Here is a 19,141-nt window from a genome sequence, read left to right on the forward strand (position 1 = left end):
CAACTCAATGTGTAAGTTTTATTCACCTCCTAAGAAATTATTATTTCAAAGCTAGCCTCGATATTTATTTTAAATGAGTGAACTTCTTCAAGGCCTGAAAGAATAAACTGATACTTTACGAAATATTTTTGAAGTATAAAGAATATATTCAATATCTTTCCATGTCTCCAGATTTCAATATATGCCTTACTTTACTTTAAAAATTTTCAAATATGTCTTTTATACACAATATGTTTCTTAGTCTGAAAAACCCTTTCCTCTGCAGTATTTTTGAGCAGTGGCTCCGAAGGCACCATCCTCTTCAAGAAGTTTATCCAGAAGCCAATGCACCCATTGGACATAACCGGGAATCCTACATGGTTCCTTTTATACCACTGTACAGAAACGGTGATTTCTTTATTTCATCCAAAGATCTGGGCTATGACTATAGCTACCTACAAGATTCAGGTAAAGTTTACTTTCTTTCAGAGGAATTGCTGAATCTAGTGTTACCAATTTATTTTGAGATAACACAAAACCTTATGCTTCTACAATGTTATTCCTGAATGCTTTAAATCGGGAAAGTAAAGTGCATTATAATCCTTAATTTATCACCAGTTTAATAAAAATCTTAAGATCACTAAGAACAGAGAAATTTGCAAAGGGTGGAGGTGTGGTAAGAGGAGGGGCTTCCTGTAAGTCTCAGGTAACAGGTCTTCCCTTCCTTCTATGAAAACCACAGTACGTAAAGATGAGAGCTTACTGGTAACTATTTTTCAAAGATTTTCCATTTAGGATTTTATGACGTAGTCTCTGTTTCCATTTTCAAAACATGCTAGACTTTCATGTGTTCATGCTTTTGAATATGTTATTGTTTCTGCCTGAATTCTGACTCTATTTCTCCATTTGTCAAACTCTCAGATATAAAAATCATTTTATATTTATAGTCATGTTTACCCATGCCTTTCTCATAGTTACATAGTATTTTTTTCTATGTATGAATCTGTCCTGGGTTTTATTCTTCCCCAAACCCCAAAGATCAGAATTTATCTCGCAAGCTTCTCCATTCTAAGCATCACATTGTATCTGGTATGGACTGAAATCAATAAATCAATTTTCAATAAATCAATTATCAATTGCACTTGAGTGCAAGTGATATTTATCATGAAGTGTCATTTCTCTTAACTAATATAAGTGAAGTTTGCTAGAAAAATGTCATACCTCTTAATACTCAGGTCATTTTTGGATATATATTTTAAAACACTGTAAGTATTCTGTCATGCTAGGGTTTTTTTTATGTGTCTGCACTGAGTTGTTTATTCTTTACACACACATTTATTGAATAACTACTTTGAACAAGACATTGCCTTAGATACTATGGATACAATGGTAAACAACATAGTCTCTGTCTTCATAAAGTTTACAATAGAAGAGAAAGATCTTAACCGCTTGCTTAAAAACTCATTCATGTAGAGATATGTCTAACTCCAGGAGTCAATGAAGTGATATTTCAGATGACCTCAATATGACAGGTAGAATTAACTAGTTGAAAAGGAGGGCGTGATTATGAGTTTGGGCCATATTGTTAGAATAATGCAAGCCACTGATAAATTTTAAGCAGCTTATAATCAAATTTGAATTTTCAAAAGATTATTGCAGCTTCAGTGTGTAGAAAGATTTTAGCAGTTGGAAAGCACATGCAGAAAGGCAGTGTAAATGCTATTGTAAGAGTCTGGGGAAGAGGTAAAGGTAGTTTAAGTTGCAGTGGTAGTGGCAGGAAGGGAGATAGAAAGCATGATTAATTTGATATTATTTTGAAGGCAAAATTTACAGAACTTGGAAAATGATTTATATACCAGATGAAGGAGATTAGGAATGGCTTTATGCTTTCTGGCCTGTGAAACTGATGAATGGTAGAATAATTCACTGATATAATAACAAGAGGAGCAAAGAAAGACTTGGAGGAAGGCTTATGGTTTTGTTATACAGTGAAATGAAGTTATATGGGACAGCAAGGTAAATGTCTCTTGGAAAGTTGGATACACAGGCCTGAAACTCAAAAGTAGTGTCTGACTCTCTGATCCGAATGTGAGGGACATCAGCATACAAATTGTTGACTCAGCTAATTTTTAAAATCCTATGGAGGGGTGATTTTTATTCTGTTTTACAGGTAAGTAAATTGAGAATCAGAAAGATAAAGTGATTAATTTTCAACTAAAAGCTAATAAGTGTCAAATATTGAATCCAAAACTTTATCACTCCATCACTGCACAGACAGGAGGGTTCCCTTTAACCCCTATATTGTCTTCTACACATATGCTCCACCTCTTTGTTCCTTCCCTAAGTATACAAATGGATACTTTTTACTACAAAGGCAACAAAATTGCCTGGATGAGCCAGGGGAAAAGAAGCTCAATGAGTCATGTTAGAGGCTTGAAGGTATTTATTTCCAATTAAATTTAAATAAACAAAATTTATTTGAAATGCCTTAGAGTAATTTTCATACAGCTTTGAATTTACAAAGTTAATTTTAGAGAAGTTTGACTTTAAAATAAACAACAGCAGATACTTGGGAGGCTGAGACAGGAGGTTCACTTAAACCCAGGAACGTGAGGCCAATTTGGGCAACACAGCAAGACTCGTCTCTAAAAACAAAGTAAAGTAAAACAAAACAAAACAAAATAGCTAAACTAAGTAACAGCAATTGCCTATTTTCTGTTTTATGAATTCTTCGATATTGTTGCTTCTGTCGTACTTTCAAGAAGCTTAAAATTTATCTCTATTCATAGCCAAATTTTAAGCTTACTTAAAAATTATTTTAAATATCTTGATATAATTTTGTTCAAAGGGATTATTATTCATCATCCAGGTAGGTACTCATGCTTATAATTACTTAAGTGATTTCTGTAAAAGGGCAGCTGATGTCTGCCATTTATAAAACATTCTCTTATAATTGAATTTAGTGATTCTTTAGAAAATTGAGTAGCAGGTGATTTTCTTGTATGTATAACTAATTTACAAGGTGAGGCCAAAAAGCTTTGTCAATGAAAGATTATATCCTCAACGTTGTTGATAAATGTAATCTTGCTTTCTGGGTAGCAGAAAAGTTCTCTGTTGAGAGCATCCTTCTTCCCATACATTACAAAAGACCTGGAAATTTGGTTTCAAAAATGAGAAGGGGAAGCAATGCTCATAGTAACTGCAGTGCCTCATTCTGCCAATGGAATTTGATGACACTTCTATCATTTGTGAATTTGTTCAATAGCTCTTTTTGGCTATGTGTACACCTCTGTGCATGCTGTTCCTTTCTGCCTAGGATGGATTGCCATCAACATTATATGCTCAGAGTCTAACTCATTCTTTTACTCAGTGGGACAGTCTTCTTGGTGCCTTCCCTAACTTCACAGAGAGATGTAGGAGGTCTCTTCTCCATGATCCCTTTGTATCTTCATCAGAACATTACTCTTGAAATGATTTGTTTACCTGCCAGGTGCTGAGGGTGAAAAGGTAAATGAGACAGAGTGTCCCCTGACACTCTGTAGTGTATCTCAATGAATATGTGATTTTTTAAATAAATGAATAGAAGAATGAAAGATAAAACAAGTAAGACATAATACTTGTTCTTGAGAGTTTGTGACAAGCTTGAAAAGTAAGATATATATAAATAGATATAATCATAATGAATGGACATTTGTGCCAAATGTCACAAGGCAGCAAAGAAACTAGTTTGAGAATCCAGAAGAGAGAATGGAGCTGAGTCAGCAGTTGAAGCAAGTTTGGAAAGAAAAACTCCTATTGTAAGCTGATTTGTTGAAATATTGATGAAATTATTATTTTATCATGATAAGAATCAACAGCAGTTGTAAATTGTTTTCTATATGGTAGATATTGTACCAATGGCTGTATATACATTGTCTAGTTTAATAGCTCCAGGCAGATTCCTAATTCATTAGAGTAATGGCCCCTAACTACTTCATGTGTTTGTTTTGTGAATAAATGGGCATGTTCATGCACTTTGGAAATGATAGCACATAAAACAAAAATCTACATAATTATTCTGAAAAGAATGGATGACAAGAAAAATAGGACTTCACATAGGGAAAGATGATAAAAAAATTATGACATTGGGAAAGAACAAAAAGGTGCACTATTGGGGCTCAAAAGCAGATAGCTTAGAAAGAAAGTCTGAATTTTAGTTTAAAGACATTGAGAAGTAAAAGTGTTTCAAAGATAGTCCCTTGGTGACAGTAAAAATTGAGACCACTGGGAATGAATTGAAGTGGAGCAATAATAAGAAAAGCTGGAGAACAGGACTGACATAGAAATAGTGTTTAAAAGCTGTGAAAACACTTGAGCCGAGTCTTTGAAAAAAAGAAAATATCTATTATGTAGCCTCTATGTATCCTGCCATTTTTGGACATTTTAAATGTACTATGTATAGAAGCCACTAACAGCAATCTAAGCTAGGTATTGTAGTCCCATTTTGAAAATAATTTTAATATATATTAAAAACAGTAACTTTCAAGGTCTAGGGTTTACCCTGGATTATAGAGTCCATGATGGTTCACCAACAATCCATCTATATTATAGCTAGTCAGAAAGGAAAAGGTACATGGTAAAAGATATATTTTTTCTTTTTAAGGGAACTTCCCCCAAAGTTATACATATATTTTCACTCTAGACTTGAGTCACATAGCCATGACTTGCTGCAAGGTAAGCCCCAGATGCACTCTCTTCTTTCTGCTATGTCAAAAAGTAAAGTTGTAGTATCTTCCGTGTATGTTCTACATACATATCTTCTATATATATTAAAGAGAGCAACTTCTATAGAGGAATTGTTTTGTTAGAAAGAATCCATTTGCTCTTACTGAACAGCTATTCAGTATAGACTTCCTCATTTACTCAAATCTTATAGTCTCCTAAATAGATTCTATAGTTATATTTACATAAAATTTAAACATTTCTCCTTAACTGATATGTGCCTTAAATATGTAGTTGATTATGATAATGAGATTTGTTTTTCATTATATTTATTTTTAGGTTAATTGTTGATGTACAGGGAAGTTTAATCTGTGTAATCCTTATCTAGCAGTATGTTATTTTCTTAATATGCATTATCTGATGATGGATTTCCTATAGTTATATCACCTATTAATTGCCTCAGGTAGTTTTAGTAGCATGCTTTCTACTTGTATCAGTAAAAAGACATTCATTTTTTATTTTGGAAAAATAATAATAGAATAAAACAAAAATAAAAATCACCTATAATCTTATTGTTAGATTGATCGCTTGTGTTGTTTTAGTCTCCATTGTACTTTTTCTTATACTTTTTTTCCACATACACATAAGGTGTTAAGCATATGTTTTAATTAATTTAATTTTATTGAATAATATATGCATGTTATTTTACAAGCCAAAGAGTGATCCAAGACTTATAACAAAAGACTTATGCCCCTATATCAGCTACTGTAACCCTTTTAGCTATTTATTCTGCTATTTTGCTCTGTATTTCTAAATAATAGGCAAATATTACTATCTGTTAATTCATCAAGTTTATCTCTAGAGTTCCTCACATTTAAGTAATGATTTTAACTCGCTTACAGCTTCCCTGTTCTTTCATTCATCTTCTCAATATAGTATTATCATATTTGGGGGCAAATCCACATCTAGGAATTGTATTGTTTTCACTACTACAATATTATTTACAATTCAACCAAATAGTATGCTATGATTACATTTGTTTTCCTACATTCCTAATTCTAATTCTATTGGAATTAAGACTTTTATCTTTTTTGTTTTAAAGCACCCGTCACTGTTTATACTAAATTTTAAAAGGAACTGTAAATACCACCTCATAACATAGTGAAATATGGGCAATTTATACATTTTTCACCTGGGTGACATCCTTTGTGTAGGTCTCCCCTTCTCATTCCACACCTGCCATTCAGGGACATTCCTTCACCATATCTTCTGGGTACAATAACACATTCAGTCATTCAGTAAACATGTTTATTCTCTCATATGTGTTTCAGATACTGTACCAGATTCTAGAATTATATCAATGATGAAAAGATAATATTGGCCTTCAAGGAACCATTTTAATAGAAAAAAAAATATTCATGAAATAGATAGCTGGAATATAATGTGATGGGTGTGATAATAGAGGAAATGCTAAGCCAGTAACATATTGGATGCTGTCTCTCCCCAGTGCCATGTTCTTATGATGGTTTGAAGGAATATAAATAATCAGGAGGCTAGAGACTTTTCCTTGTTCAGATTTATTTTTAAAATACATGTGGTCAAAATCTGTTGTTGCTTTTTAAGGTAATGTAAAACTATTCACCACTATTCACCTTTATTTACAATAAAGGAATCAATATACAATTGGATAACATTCTGATTACTACAAAGTTATTGTTTATCCTGGTTTCTGCTGAACCAGCAAATCGAATATTGAAAAGACTGAGTCTACATGTAAGGAATGAGTTAAGGTGAAGAAAAAATATGCAAGTCAATGCATTATAAAAGTTGTTCATCCATTTATGGTAGCAGATTCTAAACTGCCAAATCTCCAACCATCTTATTGGGTTCCTATAAGCCACATCTTAGACATACCATGAATCATTTTTAGTCAGTATAGCACAGGGATTTCAACTTTTTGTAAAGGAATGGCTTGCTAGAGGAATATTTAAATGTCCATTAAACTAAGTCTTGTTTAGATAATTAAAATACAGCAGGATCTGTCTAGTTTTCTCATCTGGCTGGGGAGGTTGTTGGTAGTAATAAAATTATTCCTTTCAGGAATTTTGCAAACAGCCTGTTCATTTATATGAACAAGGGTGTAGATAGGGATTCTTATATGGCTGCTTTTAAATGATTCATTTAAATTGTCCAACTAATTATAGAATCATCTGTTTTATTTGAAATGGATAGCTTCAGGAAAATTTTGAATTTAATTTGATGTTATTTATTTATTAGGTTGCTCAGAATGATGGCATCTCAAAAACATGGGCTTACCCATGATTTTTGTTCTGGTGAATGTTTAAAAACAACACAAAAAGCCATTTACGCATGCATTTTATGCACATACACACACAGACACACACAACCCAGAATGGTCCTTAGGCTGAACACAGTTCTAATTGAGTAATGGCTATGGAAATTTTCCACAACATTTAGAAATGCTGTTCTCTAATGCAGAGGAAATAAAACATCATGATATCAAATGTTCTTTTATGATAAAGGAAGCAACTACAGAAAGCTTTTATTTATTCAAAGTAACCAATGGTATTGTTGAAAAAAAAAAAAAAAAAAACACACACACCAAAAAAACCCAACTCTCCCAATACTACTTTTAAAATGAACATATCAAAATTGATTTTCATTAGAATGTAGTTATTTTTCCACAGTAGTTAATTAAAAGCCAAGACCCAGATTTATGTATATATTTATATATATGTTTATATATATATTTATGTGTATATTTATATTATATATATATATTATATATATATATAATATATATATTATATATATATATATATATAATATATATATATATATATATCTCGCAGTGCAAACAATTAAGCTTCATCATCTGGACAAAAATGCCAACTTACTCTCTCTTTGTAAAAAGCAATTACAATTTCACGACACTTCATATTTGCTTCTTTAGGTAGCACCAAGTAGGCCTGATGTGAATATTACCATTTCAGGAGAAACATCCATTCTCCACTGCTGCCTGTGGCACCAATTATTCTTTCAGGATCAAGATCTCTGGTGAAGCTTCTTGATTTGTCCGCAGCATCTCTTTTCTTCTTTGATTTGCTGTCATTAGATTCACTGTCAGATAAAGACTTTATTTTTGTACCTTTTTTTTTGTTACCAGCTTTTTGAGAATTAAGAAATGTTTCAATTAACTCTGGACAATCTAAATTTTTTGCAGGTTCCCAAGTACTGTCAACATCTGACATCCCTTCCACTTCAGGAAATGCTCCACCTTCCCTTTTGCTGCAATTGGATCCAGTAGTTTTTCCACAGATTTTTCAGGCTCTGTCTCTTCGACTTTTTTACCCTTTTCATTCTGTTTTTTTTTTTTTTCCTCCCTTTTAAAAAATATTTGTTTTTATTTTTTGCAATGTAGTTTCATTTAAGGCTTTTGAGGGCTTTTTTTTTTTTTTTTTTTTTTGCTTGTTTTGGTTGTCGTTTGATTTCGGCAGACCTGAAGGGCCATTATTCATACAGATATCGGCTCCCTTAAGCCCCGCCCCTCCAGGCTTTACTTTCAGCGTCCTGAGGCCTATCAAGGCCAGGCCCCCGTTCTCCACCAGGGAGCGCAGGGTTCTTGGTCCGCGCATCTCCGAGGAGAAACAAAGGCCCAGAGTGTGGGCGCTCCAGGGTACCGCGGCACAGGGTCCGCTCCTGTGCCCCTGCGGTAACCAAGAGCGCCCCCCACCACCGAAGCCTTGGGACAGAGGGACAACCCCCATGTGACAAAATCTGTTTCAAGATTTAAGACTGTGACCTCTGTGAATACAGAGATTGTTCAAATGCCCTGGGGTTCTTGGGAGGCTTCTGAGATTACTGAGCATTTGCCAACATTACTATTAATATTTGTCAAATAATTAAAAGACTAGATTAGTGAATGATTAATGATGTAACAGTGTTCTATTGATAATCGGAATAGTTACAAGATCCTTTTACAGAAAAAGATGGAAAAATCACAGCTAACATTTAATTGAGTACACACTATATACCAGGCTCTGAATCACTTGCGGATGTTATCTATACAATTCAAAAGTTCCAACAATGGGGGTATTATTTTCCTATTTTTCTGATGAAGAAACTGAGGCTTTGGAGTATTAGGTATAACTTTCCCAAGCTCTTACAGCTAATAAGTAGTAGAGCTGGCCTCCAAAGGACTGTGAAAGGTTGAAGATGATGGTGATCTTAACAATGGTGGTAACAATAAAAACAATGGTATGTCTTTCTATTTCAGACTCAGACTCTTTTCAAGACTACATTAAGTCCTATCTGGAACAAGCCGGTCGGATCTGGTCATGGCTCCTTGGGGCGGCGATGGTAGGAGCTGCCCTCACTGCCCTGCTGGCAGGGCTTGTGAGCTTGCTGTGCGGTCACAAGAGAAAGGAGCTTGCTGAAGAAAAGCAGCCACTCCTCATGGAGAAAGAGGATTACCACAGCTTGTTGTATCAGAGCCATTTATAAAAGGCTTAGGCAATAGAGTAGGGTCAAAAGTTAGAGTGACCTCACTCTAACTCAAAGTAATGTCCAGGTTCCCACAGAATATCTGCTGGTATTTTTCTGTAAAGACCATTTGCAAAATTGCAACATAATACAAAGTGTACCCTTCTTCCAGCTCAGGTAGAACACACCTGTCTTTGTCTTGCTGCTTTCACTCAGCTCTTTTAACATTTTCCCCTAAGCCCATATGTCTAAGGAAAGGATGCTATTTGGTAATGAGGAACTGTTATTTGTATCTGAATTAAAGTGCTCTTATTTTACAAAAATGAAATAATTTTGATTTTTGCCTTCTGATTATTTAAAGATATATATGTTTTATTGGTTCCTTTTTTATTTTAATAAAACAGTGACAAATCTACATTAACTGACTCCTTTAGGCTTCAGAAACACATTTTTTTTCTTCACAAAGTATGATATTCACCTATATTTTACATTTCTGCTCCAAAATATATTATGGATTTCAAATAGAAAACAACCTTTAGCTCTTTCCTGTCATAGCTCTGACGATATTTTTTAAGGTCACTGAGAACAAGCACCCAGCCTCTACAACACATCCAGCTAAGCACCTGTCTCAAGATATGTCCATTAAATATTTTAATGATGATAATTATAAGTATATTAACATATTTTCACCTTCTAAAAGTATTTTATTAGAGAAAGTTTAAAATGCAATCAAACATTTGAAGTTTGAACAACTCTGAATATCAGCCTTTCTGCAGTTCTAGTAAAATAACTCATTTCCATTTTCCTTGCCTATTAAGATTTCAAATTGGGATGTTCAGATAATCCTACTACTTAAATTTTGGGGCCCTATTGATTTCCAAAAAAAAAGTACAATTGATATTATATTTGTATTATGGCTATGCACAGCATAAAAGACTAGGGACCAGTGGGTGGAATTTATAGTGGGCCCAATTTTAGTTTAATAAGAGGAAACACTGTTCAATACTCAAGAGCTCCAAAATCAAAATGGACATCTTTGGACAATAATAAGTGGTTACCACTGGAAGTCTTCACATACTAGATTGGGTGGCTAATCTATAGAGAAAATTTAAGCAGTGAGTCTATATTATATTCATTTAAATTGGCTCAGGGTTCTTGCCAACTCTCTCCCCACTGTAAAGCAAAGCTAACCATGCTCTATAAAAAGTCTCTGTTACTCTTCCACATTATTTCAGGGTGTTTCACCATTCTTTCTTCCAGCCTTCCAACCAAATTTATTTACTTTGTCCAGGTGTTCCCAGCTCTTCAGTTTCCTTATACCTAGCTGTGCTTGTCTGCTTAGGATTTTCAAATAGTACTTCAGTTTGACTGCTTTTGTTTCCAGTGTCATCTTTGAACACCATACTTTCTCTGTCCCTTGGTGGCATATTAAAGGCAGACCTACTCAATCCAGGCTCCTAGAAACCTCTCTGGGTCTGGCATCTGAGCCCTACATCTCTGGGAAGGTAGTTAAGACAAGACACACAGGTTTTTATGGGTACCTTTCAGTCACAAGATTCTGTAACTACTAAAAGGTGTGAAGCATACATTCTGATAGTTTATAAATGCATTTAAAAATAAATTGGCTGAAAAATTTGAGTTCTTGAAAACACCTTTATCTGTATAAGACTGACCTAAAATCAAGACCACATAATTTTCAAATGATTACTTTTCATTTAGTCCCATTTTAGATTTCAAAGAGAGGCAAAAATCATCCTACTTTACACAGGTCCTAACAACACACATGTCCTAACCACACATTGTGGTTAATTTTAAAATCTACAATAAGTAAAAATTTACGATTATTTCTAAAGTTATCTTATTAATTATCAGAAATTCCTAACAGTTACTAAACTTGGTAATAGAGCAGCAGTCATCTTCTGACTCCCATTAGTTGTCAGACTTAAGCTAGCATGTCTAATTTCTGATACCGACTGGAGGAAAATCTGCCAAGAAGTGGGGAGCAGCACACATGGGCACAGTGGAAGTCTGTGGGAGGAAACGATAAATACCAGGGAGTATATCCTCAACTTAGTACATAACCAGCAAAAAAGATTTCAAACAGATCATTAACAATGGTGTCTGAGGATTAGAGTCAATTATAGATGTGAATTGAAGCTAGTTAAATGAAGAAGAAGAAGGAATGGGAAAAGAAATTTGCACAATAGTCTGTAGAAGATTCTGAAGAAGGAATAACAGTGATTGGGGGGCACTTTTAGTTACAGATCACACGTTTAGGTAGGTCTGGCTTACCTAACAGGGGCCAAGGTGTTGTGGACACTGCAAAACAACTATGTGTGGGTCACTTATCTAGGATTGATTTGGAGGCAAGATTTTAGTCCGGAGTCATACGTTTAAATCATTTTTGCAGCGCATTTTGAATAAAAGTCCGCTTAAGAAATTGTCATTGTTACTGAGAGGGAGCCATAGAAAGTCATTTTTTTCCTTTTTCACAGGTAATTCCCTCCATCAGTGCACCTCAATATAGAACATCGTTTTGTTTCTCTAGAGGCTTGAGGTGTCTGTTTGTATAGAAGCAGCATGTATGATAAAGCCATCATCACTTTAATTCCATGGTTTTCTCAATATGGCATAGAAATTACATGACTGGTATTTCAAACTGACAGGTCCATTAAATTATAATCAACATTATATTCTATGGCTTTGTTTTTTACTGAGACCTTTATAAATTGCTTCATTTTATGCTTCTGCTCTGATCATTTTCCATTGCTACATTGTAAGCCACATTCTGTTGAAAAAAATAGAAATAAGCAGCTGCCACTCTTTTTTAATCTTTCTGTGTTTTGTAAAAAAAACAAACAAACAAACAAAAAAAAAACAAAATGTATTTTTAGTATCTAACCTTTCCAACAAGTCAAATATATAATTCTCCATCTGTAGAAATTGCATTTGCAATTGGCACAAGTCATTTCAGCCAGTGTCTCCAGCAGGCTAACAACTGGCATTAGTGGTGGATGTTTTTAGCTTTTTCCTTGTTTGTATAGGCTTTGATTTTGTGGGGTTTCTTTGTCATCCTAAAAAGGGCCTTACTGGAGCCACCTATTGTGAGCTTGTTTTGGAGGGCATGCCAGTAGAACAAAGTTCCATGCCCTCTCTGATTAGATGCTTTCTGAAAGCTGCTGAAATGAAAATGTGAAAAGAGTTTTGTTTTTGTTTCTTAATAAACTTTTTATTGCTTATTTTGAAAATCATTTGCCATTTTGTACAATGTAATGAAAATTAAAATTGGCTATGGAAATCACTTAGACCTCAAGAGCTTTCAAATTGTTCAGCCATTTAAAACAACATGGGAAGAATTTAAGTATTTTTTTAAAGAAAACCTTACCAAAACTGTATATTGTTCATGTTTTTCTTGTTTTATGAGTTCTTTTCTTAATAGCAATGTAAGAAATTATTCTTATGACTTCATGTTCATCCTCCAATTTTTATGTTTCATAATCATGATTATAAGGCATATTCTTATGATTTCTAGTTTTTCAATTAAAAATAACAAAGATGTTACAATTTAGTCTGTAGTTGTGATATTCAAAGAACTGTGCTAGGCCCTTTCATGTATGTTAACTCATTTAATAATCTACATGTTACCAATATGAGAATAAGTATTATTCATATTGTCAAGGGAGGAAACTGGTTGAAATAGGGTAAACACCTTCCCAAGTTTACGTGTCTGCTCAGTAGTTTAGGTAATTTATCTTGGATTTGAGTTTAGTTATTCCTAGGTGATTCTTATTATAAATTTAATCATTACATATTACTCAATTATGTTAAGTGTAATAACCAACTCCTTGCTACTAGTTTTGATTCAGCTTTTGTTGTTATCGTTTTGTTTAATATTGTAATGCATATCTTGGTTCATATACCACTTTATTTACCTTAAATTATTTTCCAGGAGTAGGTTCTCTGGGTCAAAGCACATGAATACTTTTATAACTTTTCTAATGGACTGCCACAGCGCTTTTGGAAAGGGTTGTGTGGACTTAAAAATGCAAAGAAAAGAGTTTAAAAAAAAGGACAACAGAAAGAATAAATGAGAAAATTAAAAGGTAAAGAACTTAGAAGAAAGAAGACATACTGCAATTCTCTTTGAAGGGGAATCGAAGAGACTTATTTAAGTTAGAGCCTTAACTTCATGTGAATTTAACATGGCATAGGCTGTGATACTAAGTGCATTAAAGATTTGAGAAAATTTTTAACATATGTGGGATCTCAAGTCAGATTCTATGAATTTGATTCCTGGTGCAATCTCTCACTAGCTGTATAACCTTGTGTGAGTTATCTTACCTCTGTGTGCCTCAGTTTTATCATTGTTAAAATGCATGTAATAATAGTACTTTCCTCAACATGTCCTGAAGAGTAAATCTAAAGACCTTACAGTAGTGCATAAATATTCATTATTATTTCACAAGTTCTCATAGAGTATGTTAACTCAGCATGTTACCTGTTTAAAGAAAGAAAGATAAAAATATAACCACACATTTTGTTTTACAATAATAATTTTGCAAAACCATGAATAGTAACGTACCTATGTAATAAAATGATATGATGATAAATGTACTTTTAAGACAGAGAAACATTTGGGGCATAGAAATATTAATCATTCAAGTAATAGACTTCTAGCTCCTAAACAAAACTTGGCTATTAAAGCACCTATGATGTGGTACTGGGCTTGAACCTAATGCACATCCTAGGCCAACAGTCCCTAGCAGGATAAACTCTTCTGAGCTAAAGAGTGTTGGTTCAGTTTAAATCATTCACTCATTTATTCAAGGAACAAGTCTTCATAGAACACCTACTCTGTCCTGGCACTTTGCTAGAGATACGAATGTTAATAAGATTTAGTGTCTATTCACAGTGAAATCACAGTACTCTGAGAGATAAGCCTCTGAGAATATCATTGCAAAATTATAAATACCATCATAAAGGAATATTCCATGTCTTATTGAAGTAATGTAATTAATACTGCAGGGGTACAATATCATCAGGGGAGCTATAGAAGATTTCAAAGAAAAGCTAACAATTGAATTGTATTCCCAGAAGTTCACCAGGTAGATGAGGTGATCAATAATCTGAGCAAAATGATACCATGAGCAAAGGTAAGTGCCGACAAGCTATGGCTAATGGGCTAACTCCTGCCTGCCAGTTGTTTTTGTAAATGAAGCTTTATTGAAACACAACCAAACTCATTCATTTACATTACTTATCATCTATTGATGTTTTAATGCTGCAATGGTAGAGCTAAGTAGTTGCAATAGCAACCATATGGCCCAAAGCCTACAGTATTTACTAACTTGCCTTTGATTGAAAATGTCTGCTGACCCCTGGCATAAACCAAATCAGAAAAATTCAGATTAGGTGAAGACAGATCAATGTAGGTAAAAAACCATGAAAGAGAACTTCACCTTAACAATTGAGACAACAATAGTTGATTAGGGTTTTTGTTATTCTATTAATTTGCCGCTTTATTTTAAAGATATAAAGTGCTTTGGTGCAGATATGTAGATACAGATACGGTAACAGATATACATACACACACAGACACACACTGAATTATATGAATAAGGCATGTGGGATTTTAAATATTTTTCTGCCAGCAAATCTACACACTTCCGAGATGTTTGTTTTATTCATCGTCTTTTTATTCCCTACAGTATTAGTCAATTTTCACACTCCTGATAAAGATATACCCGAGAGTTGGCAATTTACAAAGAAAGAGGTTTAATTGGACTCACGGTTGCATGTGACTGGGGAGGCCTCACAATCTTGGAGGAAGTCAGGGAGGAACAAATCACATCGTACATGGATGGTGGCAGGAAGAGAGAATTCGTGCAGGGGATCTCCACCGCATGAAGCCATCAGATCTCATGAGACTTATTCACTATCACGAGAACAGCATGGGAAAGACCTGCCCCCATGATTCAATTACCTCCCACCAGTCCCTCCCACAACATGTGGGAATTCAAGATGAGATTTGGGTGGTGACACAGCCAAACCATATCACTCATGGTTGCCATTAAGTGTCCTTCCTATGGAGCACCCATCTCTTTGTAAGCTTAGGAACCCAACCCTTCTGAAATTCTTGAGTTTTTATTTCATTAGTTTTCCTCATTCTTCCCCCTGTCTTCAACCCTTCCCATACTGTAGGGTCCTTAACACTTCAGCATTCAGATATGCTTAACTTAAAAAAGAAAATCACTCTCCATTAATAGCACATGAGCTAAAAATGAGTCATGCACAGGTGAGAGTTTCTTTGACCAAGAAATGCCAAAATTAAAAAAGCTGAGTTTTCACTCAGCGTTTGCCCTATTTCTTTCGATAGCCAAGCTTCTTAATAAGGCTATTTATATTTGTGGTATTTACTGCTATGTCTCTTACTGACCACTTAATATACTTCAATTTGTTTTCTGTTCTGCCTCTCTATGGAAACTTTCCTTACCATGGTCACCAAAGCTGTCCATATTGACAAATTAGATGACATTTTTGGTACTCATTTAACTTGATTCTCTCTTCTACTTAAGCACTCTTTCCTTATGGTTCCTGAGCAGTAACTCACCTGTAGGTGTTTTCTTCCTTTCCTCTTTTTCCTTCTTGGCATTTCCAAAAGATTCAACTCTTCTGTCTCTAGACGTTGAAGTTTTCTTAGTTAGGGTTCTCTAAGGCAGATGTTTGCATGGAGGTGGTATTTAGAAAGTGTTTCTAACATTTGTTCTCACTCATAAGTAGGAGCTAAATAACGTGTACATATGGACGCAGAGTTTGGAATGATGGACATTGAGGAATCCATGGGGTTGAGGAGTGGGAGGGGGTGGATAATGGCAGGTTTCTTGGTGGGTACAGTGCACATTGCTCCAGTGATGGATGCAATGAAGGCTCTGGCTTCACAATGAAATATGTCAATGTAGCAAAAGTTGCACTTGTATCCCATGATTACAAATAAATAAAAATTCAAATAAAAAAGGAAATAATAAAAGAAGAAAAGGTAAAATGCTTGCAGAACTAATATCTCTAATGGATTAAGAGAAGTATGGAGTGGAAGGAAGAGAAAAAGCAATGTAATAGAGACTTCAGTCAACCCTTCAGGGAGCTCTGCAGCTAGGAGAAATATGAATATATATACAAACATATAAACATACATATAAGCATATGTATAAACTTTTTATAAGAAATTTGCCTCACACAATTATAGGGGTTGACTAAACCAGTCTGAATTTTGTAGGACAAACGGAAGGGAAGATAAGCTGACTGAAACTGAAACCTCAAGGACATGAGCTAATGCACAGGTGAGAGTTTCTTTGACAAAGAAAGGCCAAACCCCTTTTTAAAAGACTTTCCAATGGATTAAACTCCAGATTTCAGCTTAAATTGTAGATCCCTTGGGTTTACAATTCATTTTAGTGATCCCTAAACTTTCATTGTCATTTTTCAGCATCAATGTATCAATAGCACTCAACAAGAGCCACTTCCTTTGAACTTCCCAAACCCCTAAATATGCTTTAGTTACAGGTGCATTCAATTCTTCTATAAGCTCATTCCAGTTAATACTGTAAAGTTTTTAACAATTGCCCACTATAGCATGCTAGGAGCTATCCATATTCCAACTACTACTAGTGATGGAGTTTTCATTGCCAATTAACTGGTGGATTATCCAGCAGCAAAAAGTCCTATTTTAGAGACTTCTTTCTAAGACTACTTTTGGCACCAGTAGTCTTCAGTTTCCCCAGAAGACTCAGGTGATCTGACAGTTATCTGCAGCTGGGATGGTCTTTTAGAACTGTCCCACATCAAAGCAGGAAGCTTCAGTATTTGTTTCCCCACATTGTCTAGTCACTGCATATAAGCTGCCCCAGACAAGAGACTCAGGCAAGAGACTGCCTTCTGTGAACACAGTTCCTGAAGAGGGACTCAGCTATGAGCAATTAGCAGCCAACACTAACAGTAGCTGGGGGAAATGAATGCTGTTGTCCTTAAGGAACAATCTGTTCAATACAGCAGAGCATCCACTACATGTGGACGATTTTATCACTCTCATCTTTTCATTCTACTCCCTGCTTAAGTCTCCTTTTCTAAAATTCCAGAATTGTTGATGACTCCCAAGCTTACATCTCTAGTCCAAGCTTCACCTTAGAGCTTCTGATTGATATATCCAGTTGCTCATTTTAAAATTTACTTAAATATTTTGAAGAATTAAAATTGAACGCATCTAAAAGTGAACTCTTACTATCATTCTAAAAATCAGTTCCCAGTGAAATAATGTCGTCTGTAGCAAATGGATGGAGGTTATTATCTTAAATGAAATAACTCAGGAACAAACCAAATACCATATGCTCTCACTAATAAATGAGAGCCAAGCCATATACTATTCAAAAGCATATAGAGTGGTATAATGGACATTGGAGACTTAGAAGGTGGGAGGATGGGAACAGGGTGAGGGATAACAAAGTTACCTGTTGGGTATAATGTATACTATTTGGGTGAGGGGTACACTTAAAACCCAGACTTCACCATTATACAATTTATCCATGTAACCAAAATCTACTGTACCCCTAAAATTATCGAAAAAAAATAGTTTTTCCTCCAAACTTCCGTAACTTAATAAATGGCACCTGTACCCAGGTTATTTCTCATGAAATAAACTTGGAAGTCTTCTCTGATATAGTTTCCCCCACATCTAATCTATTTGCAGTAGTCCTATTTCTGCCTAAAACATGCCATGACTTTGGAATGTCTCCACTTCATTCTAACATGCCCTCACTGTCACATCACAGCAATCTCTCTATTTCAGTTCTAGACTAAGTCATAATCTTCTGTTGTTGAAACTACTGCAATAGCCACTTGACTTAATTCTAACCCCCTCACTTGCCTTCTTCTAATCCACATAGCAATTAAAGTGACCATTTAAAAGGATGCTTATAACACTTCAGAAGCTTAACATTTCTCTCCAGTTAAATTCTAAATCCTCAACGAAGACCTCCTTTTTTTAGCCCCTGCCTGCCTTTCCAGTTTTATTTCATGCTATTCTGCACTTACTTTCAGTACTTTGGCAAGTAAATTCAATGCATCCGTTTCCACTAGATAATAAATTTCATGAAGACAAATTCTGCATTAATTTTGAGAAATTATATTCCCAATGTCTGATCCCTAGTAAGAATAGGATAAATATTATATGGAAGAATGAAAGTGAAACTCATCAAAAATTAAATCTAAGCCAATAGAGAAAAGTAAAAACAGAATAAACATACTTTATGCTGAAAAAACAGTAAGATCTAGCCCTCACTTCAGTATGTCAAGGATTTCCAAAAATTTAAGATTGCTTATAGTTCTGAAAGAAGTCCAGGTTGCATTAAACTAGGTAATACTTCAACTAAAAGGAAATAGAGAACCCAAACTGGTAAACATAGTGACACTGAGAAGTGGGAGCTACTTATAGAAAAATCCTCAGTATGAGTTGAAGGCATTCTGATGTGGTAAATCTTCCAGTGACTCTAAAAGACAATGTCCTTAGATGCACATGGTGAACATTTCCATCAGAGCTTCTATAACATGATAGATCTTGTTATTAATAACAAGAAAAGTTATTAATAATAGGCAATACTGGAATAATTCATAAAAATAGCTTGGTTCAAAAAAAATCTTTTCAGGTATCAATGGATGAAACATGAATTGAAATTAGAATACCAGGCTATGTGGGACTACAGAAGTAGCTAGAAAGAAGCTCTGCCCTTAAGATGGTTTCAGCCCAGGAAGAATATAATAAATATGTATACTCCCAAGCTATAAAAATATGATAGATTTGGCTTAGGGCTATAGAAGAAAAGTTATGGAAGATGAAAGATTTTATAAACTTAATACTTTGGGAGGATTTTATGACATATGTCAAGATCTGGGTATTTTACATATTTGA

At 34.6% G+C, this 19,141-nt stretch overlaps 1 protein-coding gene and 1 pseudogene across 1 annotated transcript in view; one reads left to right on the forward strand and one right to left on the reverse strand.

The window, feature by feature from the left end:
- Window positions 1-9,598, forward strand: part of TYR (tyrosinase) — a 124,294-nt gene extending 114,696 nt beyond the window's left edge. The window contains exons 4-5 of the mRNA XM_023209125.1: window positions 266-447; window positions 8,978-9,598. Of these exons, the coding sequence (XP_023064893.1) occupies window positions 266-447; window positions 8,978-9,204 (409 nt within the window). The 3' untranslated portion in view covers window positions 9,205-9,598. The remainder of the gene's footprint in view (window positions 1-265; window positions 448-8,977) is intronic.
- On the reverse strand, window positions 7,563-8,468 carry LOC111540949 (annotated as a pseudogene).
- Window positions 9,599-19,141: the final 9,543 nt, after the last annotated feature.

Source organism: Piliocolobus tephrosceles, chromosome 13 (assembly GCF_002776525.5).
Source record: "Piliocolobus tephrosceles isolate RC106 chromosome 13, ASM277652v3, whole genome shotgun sequence".
NCBI classification, from domain to species: Eukaryota; Metazoa; Chordata; class Mammalia; order Primates; family Cercopithecidae; genus Piliocolobus; species Piliocolobus tephrosceles.